Source organism: Diceros bicornis, chromosome 28 (assembly GCF_020826845.1).
Source record: "Diceros bicornis minor isolate mBicDic1 chromosome 28, mDicBic1.mat.cur, whole genome shotgun sequence".
Lineage (NCBI taxonomy): Eukaryota > Metazoa > Chordata > Mammalia > Perissodactyla > Rhinocerotidae > Diceros > Diceros bicornis.
In genome coordinates, this window is record NC_080767.1 from 34,019,982 (window position 1) to 34,032,088 (window position 12,107).

Below are 12,107 nucleotides of genomic sequence, written 5' to 3' on the forward strand. Positions count from 1 at the left end.
TAAGAATAAAGAGAAAGCCTAATAAATGATGACTATGAACAACCCATAATGGGGGTTTGAGAGAAGAATCAGAAGCTTGACACACAAATGGGCTACAGAAGAGCAGGGAATATTAATGAACACGAGGGAGCTTCTTCTTTGGAAGTTAGTAAGTGGAGTGGATTGTTTGGAACTCTCTCTCCAGCAGCTGTGCAGTTTGTAAAGATTTTAGCTTGCCTAACTGTAAGGTTAGCTATTAGCTTGGCAGTGGGGAGTATTTAAAAGTACACACAACATATGAAGGAAAGAACCTGGAACCGACTAGCCTGCTTCATTCCAAGAATCCATCTGGCATGTAAAGAACTGCTTGTCCTACATTAAACCCTGCAGAGTGAGAGCCATTTTTCATATCTCATACCCCTATTTTTGGTTTCAGGTAAGACAGCTTACTGAGTTTGGGGAAGGAACACGAAGACTTTTCAGAACCACCTAACCAAAGGACCCATCTGGGGTGAGCTCTCTGAATCTAAAATGGGGAAAACATGTTGAAGCCCTGTTTGGGAAACCAGGTAAAGAGAAAGCGCAAGTGTCCACAAGAGGTGGCAATCTAGACCCTCAAGTAATGTGAGCCTTTAGTCATTTGAGACAGAGTACAATGGAAGAAGAGGGGTTATAGGTATGAAAATCTGTGGCTGGAGTCACTTACATTAAATGACTCGTGGTGATGGGGTAAGTTGATAAGTGAAACCCAGCCTATCCCTAAATAAGCATATGTTTGTAATAAAGAGCTCGTTTTTGCAGCTTTGGTCTATCTGGAGGCAACTAAAAGCAAACGCTGCCAAAGGAGTATTCCCTGGATTACCAGAAATTGCAGAATGTGTTAAGGGTGGTAAACCTTGAATTAGTCCTGGATGTCAGGCCCTTTCTCTTTTCCCACATCCACTTCCCTCTGACACATTTTCATATGCTCCCCTTTCAAGGGAAAGTGTATGGCAGTCAGATTCGCTCAGCGCAGACTTCAAACATGCGGGACCACGGGCTCTTACCTTACCTGGTCACCCCTTGAGGTCCAAGAGCTGGCGCCAACTCGGAGCAGCGCCCTCTCGGTTACTATGGTGATCGCGAGAGGGGCGGGGTCTCCATCCACTGCGTCCCCGCCTCTGCCCAGGATATTTCGAACGCTCCAATTGGGACCGCCCTTTCTTGCCTTGGTCCCGCCCTGTTCGGCTCCAAGCGCGATGCGATTGGTCCGGGACGGGCGGCCGGGTACCCTGTGGGTACCCCCTCCTGACCGGAATAGCGGGAAAGTGTAGCAGGCGCTGTCGGAGGCGTGAAGCTCACGGAGCTGCGGGGAAGCACATGGTTGGCTTTGGAGCGAGTTGCCCCGTGTCCCATACACAACTCCTCGCACCCATGACTGCTAACTCTAGGGAGCAGGAGCTGGGGTGCGGTCACAACGTTTGCGGTCCAGGGCGGCCCATCCTGGGGGGCGAGGACGCGACCAGCCGTCAGGATCCGGTGGCGCGCTCTCCCGCGCTGGGGATCAGAGGCCAGAGGGGGCGGGCCCAAGCCCGGGGGCGGCGCCAGCGGCGGCGGCGGGAGGTGCAAGTGCCAATGAGCACGCGCACCGCCCCCGGGGGCGGGGCCTGGAGAGCGCTCCCCCGCCCTCGCGCTCGCCCCCGCCCCTCCCCCCGGGCGCGGGGGGCCGCAGTGAGTGAGTGGCACTGGCAGCCTGTCAATCCCTCAGCCGAGCGGCCTTCGAGCCTTGTCCGCGGCGGCTGCTGGCAGGGTGCGCGGCTCCGGCAGCGGCGGCGGCGACTTCTCCCGCCCCATCAATCTGCTGTCCGCCCGGCGCGTGGCCCCCGGGGGCCCTCCTTCGGGCTCCGCGCCCCGCCGCGCCGGTCCGCCCGCTCCCAAACTTTCCTCCTCCGTCCCCCTCGCTCCCCTCGGCCCGCCCGCCGGCCTCCTCCTCCGCCGCCGCCCGCCGCCGCCGCTCCCTCCCCCGGGGCCGCGGGGGCTTGGATCCCGCCCGGCCGAGGCGGCGGCGGCGGCCGAGGGAGGGGAGTGCGCGGGCCGGCGCGGGGGGCGGCGGGCGTCCCGGCAACTCGGCCGGCGCTGAGGAGCAAGTTGCGCGGGGCCGCCCGGCGGGGCGCGCGGCGGCGAGGAGGCGGCGCGGCGGCCGCGTGAGGGCAGCGGGCGCCGCTGCCTCCGCCTGCGCCAGCGCCGCGGAGCCCGGCGTTTCCGCCCGCCGCTGCTCCTCAGCCTCGGCGGCGGCGGAAGCCGGAGCCGGGCGCCCGTCCGCACCGCCTCAGCCGCGGGCCCCGCCGGCCAGGCCGCCCCCTCCCCGCGCGGGCGGGGAGCGCGCGGCCGACTCCCCCTCCCCCTCCCCCTCTTTCTTCTCCTCCCTCGTCGCCGCCGCCGCCGCCGCCGCCTCAGCCTTCGCCGCCGCCGCCCGCTCCCGCCCGCGCGCGGCGGGATGGACGATCAATCCAGGATGCTGCAGACTCTGGCCGGGGTGAACCTGGCCGGCCACTCGGTGCAGGGGGGCATGGCCCTGCCGCCTCCCCCGCACGGCCACGAAGGGGCGGACGGCGACGGCAGGAAGCAGGACATCGGCGACATCCTCCACCAGATCATGACCATCACGGACCAGAGCTTGGACGAGGCGCAAGCAAAGTTGGTGTCGTCTCGTTAAGCATCTTTTGTGTGCGTGCGGAGCCGGGCCCGCGGCCGAGTCGGGGCCCGGGGTGGCGCCCGGGCAGGGGCCTCAGCCCCGGGCGGGGAACTTTCTCCGAAAATCTGCCGCCCGCCCGGGCCCCGGGGGCACTTGCCCGCGCCCCTCGACGCGGGCGGGAGTCGGCAAAGTTGCTCCCGGCGCTCGGGACGGACTTGGGCCGGCGCGGATGGGGCGGGTTTCTGTCCCCCGGGGCCGGCCCCCTCGCAGCCCGGCCCCGTCCGCGGATTCAAACCTCCCGCCGGGCCCCCGCGCACGCCGCCCCGGGAGGGCCCTGGGCCGCATTCGAGGAAAGTGCAACTTTCTCCCGCCCGGAGTCGCGGCGCCCGGCTCCGCCCGGCCGCGGGACCACCTCGCCGTGCCGGCGGCCGCCCCAGCCCGGGCGCGGAGCGCGGGGCGGTTCCCCGGCGGGGCCGGGTGCGGGCGGCCAAGTTCTCGGCGAGGGAGGGCCGCCTCGCAAACTTTGCCGAGCTGTCACCGCCCGCTGGCCGCGCTCGGCCGCCGGCCCGCCCGCCCGCGCCGGCTCCCCCTGCGGAGGGCGGGCGCGGGAGCCCCTCCGCCCTGTCCCCTCCCCCGGGGGGCGCCGCCTGCCCCCGGCCCGAGGCTGCCCGCGCGGGTTCGCGCCCCGCGGTCGCCGAGGCTGCTGCCTGCCGGCCAGATGGGTCGCGCGTCGCTCGGGCTGGCGCTCCGGCCGCCGGAGCTCGCCGGCTGTCGCTCACTAGTCAACTTGAGTTTCTGGTGACTTGCCGCGGTTCACGGGAGCCTTCCCCAAGAGTGGGCCGGAATTAAATCTTGGGGCTAACTTAAAGGAAGGCGCCATATTATTCCATAGGTGATGCTAATACCTTTGTGTTTTGCGATTTGTTTTTTAGGAAACATGCCCTGAACTGTCACAGAATGAAACCCGCGCTCTTCAGCGTCCTGTGTGAGATCAAAGAGAAAACAGGTAAGACGCTGCGCCCCGCGGTGGGCCTGGAGCCCCCCGAGGTGGGGTCGGAGCTACTCCTTCGACTCTCCAGTTGAGAGCTGCTGCTTTTGGGCACCGCCATCTTTGATCATTCTCTCCTTCCCACCTCCTGATCTTGAGAAAAAACTGCCATAAATCTGGAGTCGATTTCTCCATTCCGCTCCTGGTGTGAAATGAAGTGTAGATGCGGACGGGGCTGGGTCGCTGTCCCCAGGCGGCCGCCCCTGGCTGCAGGCGGGGAGGGGGCCCGGAGCGCCAGCCGCTCTCTCCCGCTCCTTTCGCCTTGTTTGTATGTCAGTTTTTAAAAGGAGCAACGGGAGACTGGATGCCGGGGACCGAGTCCCCGGGAGTAGCCTCGCCCGAACTTTGTTTTACTTAGACAGCCTTAAGCTTCAGCTCCGCAGATAGAAGAATAGATGCAATTGAACCCGACCCCAGTAGCATGTTTGAATTCGTGTTTTAGTTGGGAAGACTACTTTTAAGAAGCGAGGAAGGGTAATGATGTGTTCAGCCATATACAATGTATGACATCTATTAATACTTTCATTAAATTTTATACTCGAAGTCATTACATTCTAAATATGCTTAATATATATTATAAAGTAGAAAAAGGTCCACAAATGCAGGTTAAACAATTTTTGAAGTGTTCACGGCAGGGGATATATGAAAAGAGAGCTTTTGCAGAAGTGCTGGAATGAAAACTGCAAGTACATATTAGACAAATTTCTGGCAATTCATTTCAATTTAACTTTCTTGTTAGACTTTTTAAAATTGAAGGTATTTTAGTCTTGAGGTGATAGTAGCGACTCAAGTGGAATTAGAGATTTAATATAGATGTTTTAATTCGTATTTGGCAGTATTTGCCGTGTGTTTGGCAAATAAGTGCGTTAAATAAGCGTTACTGTTGATTTATTTATTTATTTTTTTGGTGAGTGTAGGCTATATAGTATTACAAAGTTGCCTTTTTTTTAAAGTTGCCATTTTTTAAGTTAAGGCAAAGAAGAGAAGGTTGAAGTCCAGGGTATAGCAGTGTCCAAGTGATGCCATTTAATAGGTTAAATGTGATTGTGTTTAAGTTGTGTGTACAAATAATAGCACACTGCATATAATCGTTGGTTGGTAGAAGAGTTGCCCTCCTTTTTAAACAGATTTTCCTGTGCAATGCTGTTGTGATCCTAAAAGTAATCAAGAAAAGATGATGAGTTATTGCTCTCCATTAAAAATACGCTAAAACCATAATTAACAGCAAATATTGAGAGCCTTAAAGAGCACCTTTTCTGCTTTTCAGTCGCATAGTATGCAGGGTCTCTTAATGTTGACTAATTCTTTTTAAGATATATTTTACATTTTGAAAACCACAGGCATTTTAAATTACTAACTTTTACTCTTGATTTTTAGCTACCTTTAGAAAGCATTGTGATTTAAAACTGGAGATAATTTTTATCTAAGACATCGAGCATTAAATCTTGAAGATTCTTAGTTTGGAAGCCTAAAAGTGCGTAATTCTCAGTAAATTATGTTGCTTAATGTCCAAGGGTTTTCTTGCTATCAGGGCTCCACTTTAGTTTCTGCTGACAGCTAAGCACTGGAGTATTGACTATGTTGTGAATATTAAGATTGATTCAACTTTATACGGCATTATATTACTAGGGAGAGGGGATTGGTATTCTTCCCCACTCATCCCCTTCTCGTGATTTGTATTTATTTTTTTGCCTTCTTAAAGTTTTGGCCTAGCCAGCTTGAGAACCAAACCCAGCAGACTGCTTTTCTTGTTTAGACATTTAGCAGCAGGCAGAATTCAATTAGGAAGCATGAGTCCTCTAGTTGCTTATTTGCACAAGACTTAGTTACACCATTTTGAAAGGAAAGTATAGTCAACCTCATGTCAAAGGTGAGTTACGAAAAAGAAACAAATCTTTTCAGAGCCTGAGATTACTGGCAGAGAGAGCTTTGCTAGGGCTCTTGCTATTTAAGAAGCAAGAGGTAGATGACAAAGGAAATTTTTGTGTTTTGAAAATTGTTTCTGAGGCTTTCAGTGATAACTTGTAAATTAGATCCTCTTTTTGTGCTTTGGCCAGCGGATCCAAGTTTGCTCGTTATCTCTTTTGTGAAAAGCCAACAGCCGAGAAAGAGTAAAGGCGGCTGTCTGGGCAGAGGCATCTTCCTGCCAGCCTCTCTAAGCTGGAGAGGGACAGGATTTAAGTACCCAATGATTGATGGAGGTGAAGCTCTTTCTCTCCTCTCCTTTTTCCCTTACTACTCATAGCTCCACTTCACCCTCCAAAACTAGTCTTAGAAGGAGACAGGGACGCTGGACTCAGAATCCACGATTTGAAATAAAACAGCTGTGTAGACATTAGTGTTACCAAAGCAAAGAAAGTGGGGCAGCAAATTCCAGGCCCCCCCAATCTGTTCCCACAGTCGTGCTTCAGAAACATTGTGAACTTATAAAATAAGCATTGTAGAATGTATGCATATTGCATAATGCTTTTTCTATAGATCATTTCATTTAATCTAATAATGTAGTATCCAAAGATTAATTCTCTGTATTCTAGAGAAAGTTTACCTAGTCATTTGTAGTAGAAACCGGGAACATTATGTGATGACTCTCTTCTGCATACTGGAGGGGTAGGGGGTTGACTAGTGGGGAGGTGGGAGGGGGAAGCTCTCACTTCAATGGATAATGTCATTTCAGTTGTGCTTCTTCTAAAAATAAGACAAAATGACTTTTTAAAAAATTCTGCGTATTTGTAGATCTGCCAGTAGATTTTGAGGTTTCTGGTCAGGCAGTGAACACTGCCAGTTCTGATGCACGAGGGATTTAGTTTGGAAAACATCTTTTTTCCCTCCTACCAAATATGAAAAGGTATTTTTCCCTTCTGACAGATAAATAGGTAATCTACCACAATTATATTATTTTCTTGTTCAGAGGTTGGGAAAGTGTACTTTTACTATGAGGTGCTTGCTTTTTCTTTAAAATGTATTCTTTTGTAAAATTCATCACACAGTTATTTTGGGGCAGAAACGTTGCCTCTCGTTGTTGAATTGTGACATTTATGCATTTTGACAGCAACTGAAAAGTTTTAAGCTTTAAAATAAAGATATTTGTCCGTTTTAAACTAAGTAAGCAACCTATGAGGTAATTGTTGATATGTTAAGGTTTTTCTCTTGATTTGGCCATATTTTACCACCTATCTCTTATTGAATATCCGTGATGCTATGAGGCCTCCTCATCTACATACTTCTTTTGGTGCATTCTCTCACATTTTTTTGGCCACCTTAATCTTGATTGTTGAAGTACTTTCCTTTGTGAAGTATTCCACCCTCACAAATCTGTCTTCTTTCCCAAGCCCTTAATTATGAGAGTTTGAATGAAGGAAATGGTTCTTTCTGAGAAAAAAATGTATTTAAAAATTTTTTGTTGAAAATCTAACATTTTAGTATATAATCTGAATCATATTGTGAAAACATGTTATATATTTAAAAAAAAAATCAACACAGCCTTTTCCTTTCTAAACGGTAGGTTAAAATACTCCATGTTGATAGCTGCCAACCAAACTCTGATTTATTGCCACCACAAACCCTAAATAGCGTTCATTTACTAGTAATGTCTAATGGCATACATGATGGTTTGCCAGATTTGTGGCCTTTGTGAGGCTTATAAGAAGGACTGACTTGGGAAGATCATAAAACTTAATGAACTTCTCTACTGCAGGAGGTGTCCGCAGGGGAAGAGAAAGGCCTGCTTGGTTGGTTGGGCTGGTTGAAGTATTTTTTATGTTTAAGGAGAAGAAGAAAAGGACTATTAAAAATGCTTTACTTTTAAAGGAACCCTGCCTAGAAAGAGTCATAAGAATTTTAGATTTCAAAACTAGATCAAGATTGTAGCTTGTGAGTGAGTTTTTATATGCATTTAGAATATGATATATATGTGATTAAACCTTATATCTTTACTGTTATAAGTGTGACTAGCTTTCAGAGCGACAGTCTCAGTCAACACCTTTCTATTTATTTCTCACCCTAAAGGTTTAGAGACTCAATGGAGTCTTCTTTTTCTGTTTTCTTTTTTTTAATACTTCAATATAAAAATTTGTTCATTTTTTTGTACAGTTCTATGTAATTCTTTAATTCCAATGTACAAAAACCAAATATTCCATCAAGTGAAAATTTAACAAAAAAGGTGAAAATTGTTATATATAAGTCTAAATGTTATTATATAGCATACATTCTTTTAAGTTGCTCTTGTAATATTTCCAATATAATTATCATTATTTGTTCCAGAGTTTTAAAGACAAATGCCCTGTTCCATACATGATTCATTTTTTTGTGTTTTGATGAACTTATTTTCTAGTTTTTAAAAACTTTTTATTATGGACAGTTTCAAATGTAAAAACGCATAAGGAGAAGAGAAAGTTGAACCCCCATGAGCTCATCACTCATCTTCAGCATTTAGCAACACTTGGCCAATCTTGTTTTCTCTGTAATTCGCACATTTTCAAAATTATTTTGAAGCAAATTTTAATGGACCTTTAACGGTTTGAATTTCCTATCAATTTTAGACATATTATGGCTTGTTGACATTGAAAATATTAAATGATCACGCAGGAAAAAATACAGAGTCAGTGTATCTTGGAAATGTCATAAATTATATTGCTTTATCACAAATTTTTCCTTAAAGCAATTTAAGAATATTTTTTATCTTTTTTTTTTTTTTTCTATTTTTGTAGAGTTGTGTAACTTACTGGAGTTTTTTAGGAGGTTTTTGAGGGAGCATGTAGAAGAATGATGTTTTTCTAATTTTCTTTACCGTTCCTTTCCCATCCTTCTAAGATAATACATGCAATATACTCGTAGAAAACCTAGAAAAAGATCTTGCTACCATACTAGTTTAGAACTTCGTGACCTAAAGTATAAGTAGATATTATCTTAAAAATATGGGGCTGTCTTTCGATCCTTTTCTTGGATTTTTTTTCTTCCCAGTAAAAATATATTGAGCCCTCTTGTCAATACTGACTTGATCTGTGCAAGTAATTCTTTTGTGCCTCAGTTTTAGTGGACTTCATTTTATTACAGATTTGTGTAGTTTTGGCATTTTATTTGGGACTTTACTATGTTATTTTATTACATTAATTTACATAATTTTATTCTACATCAGAAGTATGTTAATAGAGTGGCAAAGGAAGCCCTGATTTGTTCCAAAGACTACAGTGGTTCATTGGCTTTCCTAAAATATATTTGTGTTTATCTTTTATACTTTGAGCCTTTTCCTTTTAATTAATTTTGCTTGTACTTTTAGATTTCAATTTATCAATTTTGTAAAAGGCTACTTCCAAGATAGATTTAAGTTTAATATCTTATTTGGACTATTTATATTTTGATACTTTATGGTAGCATTGTATAGGATGAAGTTATATGAAGTATGGCTTTAAAGAGTTGAAAGCGAGTTTCATGAAGCGCACCCTAAATCAGTCATCACTTTATTTTATACTCATACCATTGAGATAGCTATTCAGAATAAATACTTAACACATCAGTACCAAACACATCAAGTTAAATAAAGATTTTTAGACTATTTTTCCTCTATTCATGTACATGTGAACATCTTTAGGTATTTATTATTTCAATATTGACACTATGAGAATAATGTTTTATTTGTTTTCTCAGCAGGGTTGTGTTTTAGCCATTTATCAGTGTGATCAGCATGATTTGGGTAGTAACTGACTAACAAAGCTTGCACACCACACCCCCCTCCCATGTTGACCTTTCCAGGCATTTGCTTACTTCAGTAGGCTGTTTGAGTCTGTAAGTATGAAGAGAGTAAATAATTTACATCATTATGTAGTGTAAATTGGTCAGTGATTTTCAGACTTGGCTATCAGATTTTTTACAAAGTTATAGAAGTTAATCAAACAAATAAATTGGTATCACAGCTAGGTGATAGTGTTATATTTAGCAAATAAATTAATAAGTAATGCAAGAATGAGCCACTGAAAAAATAAACTATCTTTTTATGCCTTCAGACACAACATATTCAAAAATAAATTTCATTAATCTTCAACACTTGAGTCTACTTATCTCCTTTGTAGGCAGAATAGTAACCAGAATCTGGTCTTTATTATTTTTTTATAGACATATTCCATAAATATGCTTGTAGTTTTTGATAGTAACGTTAGTTTGCTTTGGTAGTAAATTAGTATATGTCTAGCAAAAAAATTGGTGTGATAGAATGTGTTAAGTTGAATTGGCATAGCAGGTTTTTTTTTTGGACTCACTATACTTGATAGTAACTGATTAGGACTGCAAACAATTAAAAGTAATTATGGATAAAAATAATTGTTAAAAGTTTGGTACTTGTTTTCTTCTATTTAAGTGCTTTAAAAATGTTAAGCTGTTTTGAACAATAACCCTTTTTGTGTGATCATATTAATGAGGACTTGGTATACAATGTAATCCTTTTAATGCTGATGATTCCTCACAATGTTTAAACCATTATTTGGGAGACTCAACATATGTTATGGCAAAATGATTTTTTTTTGTTTGTTTTGTTTTATGTGATACATCAGTTTTCAAAGCATATTTCTTAGGCATCAGAGTCCAGCAGGTGGCTTTTTACATTAAAAAATTCATAAATTTTAAAATCCCATAAAATTTTATTTCAAATTCAAATTAACTAATTGAGAATGTCAACATTTCCACTGTCTCTATATTAACATTTATAATAGAACAAATGGTTGCATATAGAAATTATCTGCAGCATAATCTAAATTAAGATTCTAAACAGGCATTACAGATGCTGGTAACTTTGGCAATTATCATTTTGTTTGGTGAACAGTAGTAAAACAGTGTGCGGTAAAAGTGTTTAGAGAGAGAGGATAAATAAATTGAACAGTTTTGCAATGCAAAGTGGTTTGTGGTGTTTTTGAGGATTTCTTGGCTCTCTCTTAACTGCTATTGTGAGCCTGGAGCAGATTTCCCCATTGCTAATGCCCTAGAAGTATTAATTCACTTTGATATGCTAATTAGAGGGCATTATGCAAGAAATGAGATTAAGTGGCAGCATGAAGCCATTTGCCTGTCAGTAAATTGAGAGCTTTAGCATCAGGAGGAGCTTTGTTTTTTTTTTTTTTTTGAGTTTCTCTTGGTTTTGCATATAAATAAAATTGATTGAAAGGTCTAGAGAAGCTTCTAGAACATTGGTGGATTCCCCCCCCCAATGATTATTTAAATGTAATGTTACAGAATTTTCCTGACTATTAATTGACCTAATTGGAGATATGGATATGAAGTTTTCATCGTACTTGCTATATATGAAAGTATACTAAGAATTTTGTGTCATCTAGTCTTTTTTTTTTTCCTCAAGCCTAATTTCAGCAACATGACTAGTGAACTGTTATCACTTACCTGTTTTCGGAAGTGTAAACTTGTGTGTGTGCTTGTGAACCAATGTCTTCACTAAACTGAACTTCACAAGAATGTTTTCTTCACTAGAGAAAGAAATTGTTGAATTGGGCTTCAAGAAGCTATATTAAATGAGCATTAAGACTGTCTTCAGTACCTGAAAGCTGGAACAATTAGAATTAGTGGTTAAACTCCACACTTGACACGACCTGTGGAATTTACATTTCAGCGTGTATCTCTTGTGTAAGATTATCACATTATTTGATTTTCATGTTGAAGATGGAGTTCCACACTTGATTCTGATTTTGCTGACTTGTGATTTAAGCCAGGCCTTTGATTTTCTCTCTGTAAAGCTACTATGTGATTTTCCATAGTTTGTGGGGAAATATGTGAATGAATACTGGGATGGGAGTGATGGATGGGGAGGAGGACAGAACTTCTCTGGGCCTGTGAAAATATTAAGGTTTCCTCAAACATGGAACTTCTACTTGTATAAACCATTGCTAGAGGTATCATTGCAAAACTCCGGCCTAACTGCAATCCCGGGCATAGTTAAATAGGAGAGAGTTTGGATAAAGCATTCATATTGAGGCTTGGTTCTAGTGTCTGAATTCCACTACTGTATTTGTGACTCTAGACCCAATAAACCGTAACTTCTCTTCAGAGCCATATGGATTATTTAGTCACCGCAGCTGCCATGCGTACACACTACCAAGGCTGGCATCTCCTCCATGTGCATGTGTGGTGCCTGTTAATGTTAATGGGAGTTAGGAATGTGCACACAGACAGGGGGATGACAGTCTCTCCTGAGTCAAAAGTCCTGATTACATTTCTCAGTGAAGAGGACTTAGCATACCTGCACATTAGCTGCTCTTCTAAATGAAATACTTGGTTACTTTAAATTCTCATTCCCTTCTCAGACTCCCTGAACTAGTTAAATCAATGAATCCTCATTAGTCTCTGATTACTTACAAAATTTCATTTAAAACATATGAAGTGGGCCGGCCCCATGGCTTAGTGGTTGAGTGC

General features: G+C 44.3%; 1 protein-coding gene across 3 annotated transcripts in view; it reads left to right on the forward strand.

The window, feature by feature from the left end:
- The first annotated feature begins 2,403 nt into the window (after positions 1-2,403).
- Positions 2,404-12,107, forward strand: part of PBX3 (PBX homeobox 3) — a 209,811-nt gene continuing 200,107 nt past the window's right edge. For 2 of the 3 annotated variants that reach the window (XM_058524054.1, XM_058524056.1), the window contains exons 1-2: positions 2,404-2,655; positions 3,586-3,659. In XM_058524054.1, the coding sequence (XP_058380037.1) occupies positions 2,456-2,655; positions 3,586-3,659 (274 nt within the window). In that variant the 5' untranslated portion in view covers positions 2,404-2,455. Of the gene's footprint in view, positions 2,656-3,377; positions 3,452-3,585; positions 3,660-12,107 lie in introns of those variants that run through there. The other variant, XM_058524055.1, reaches the window with a different exon arrangement.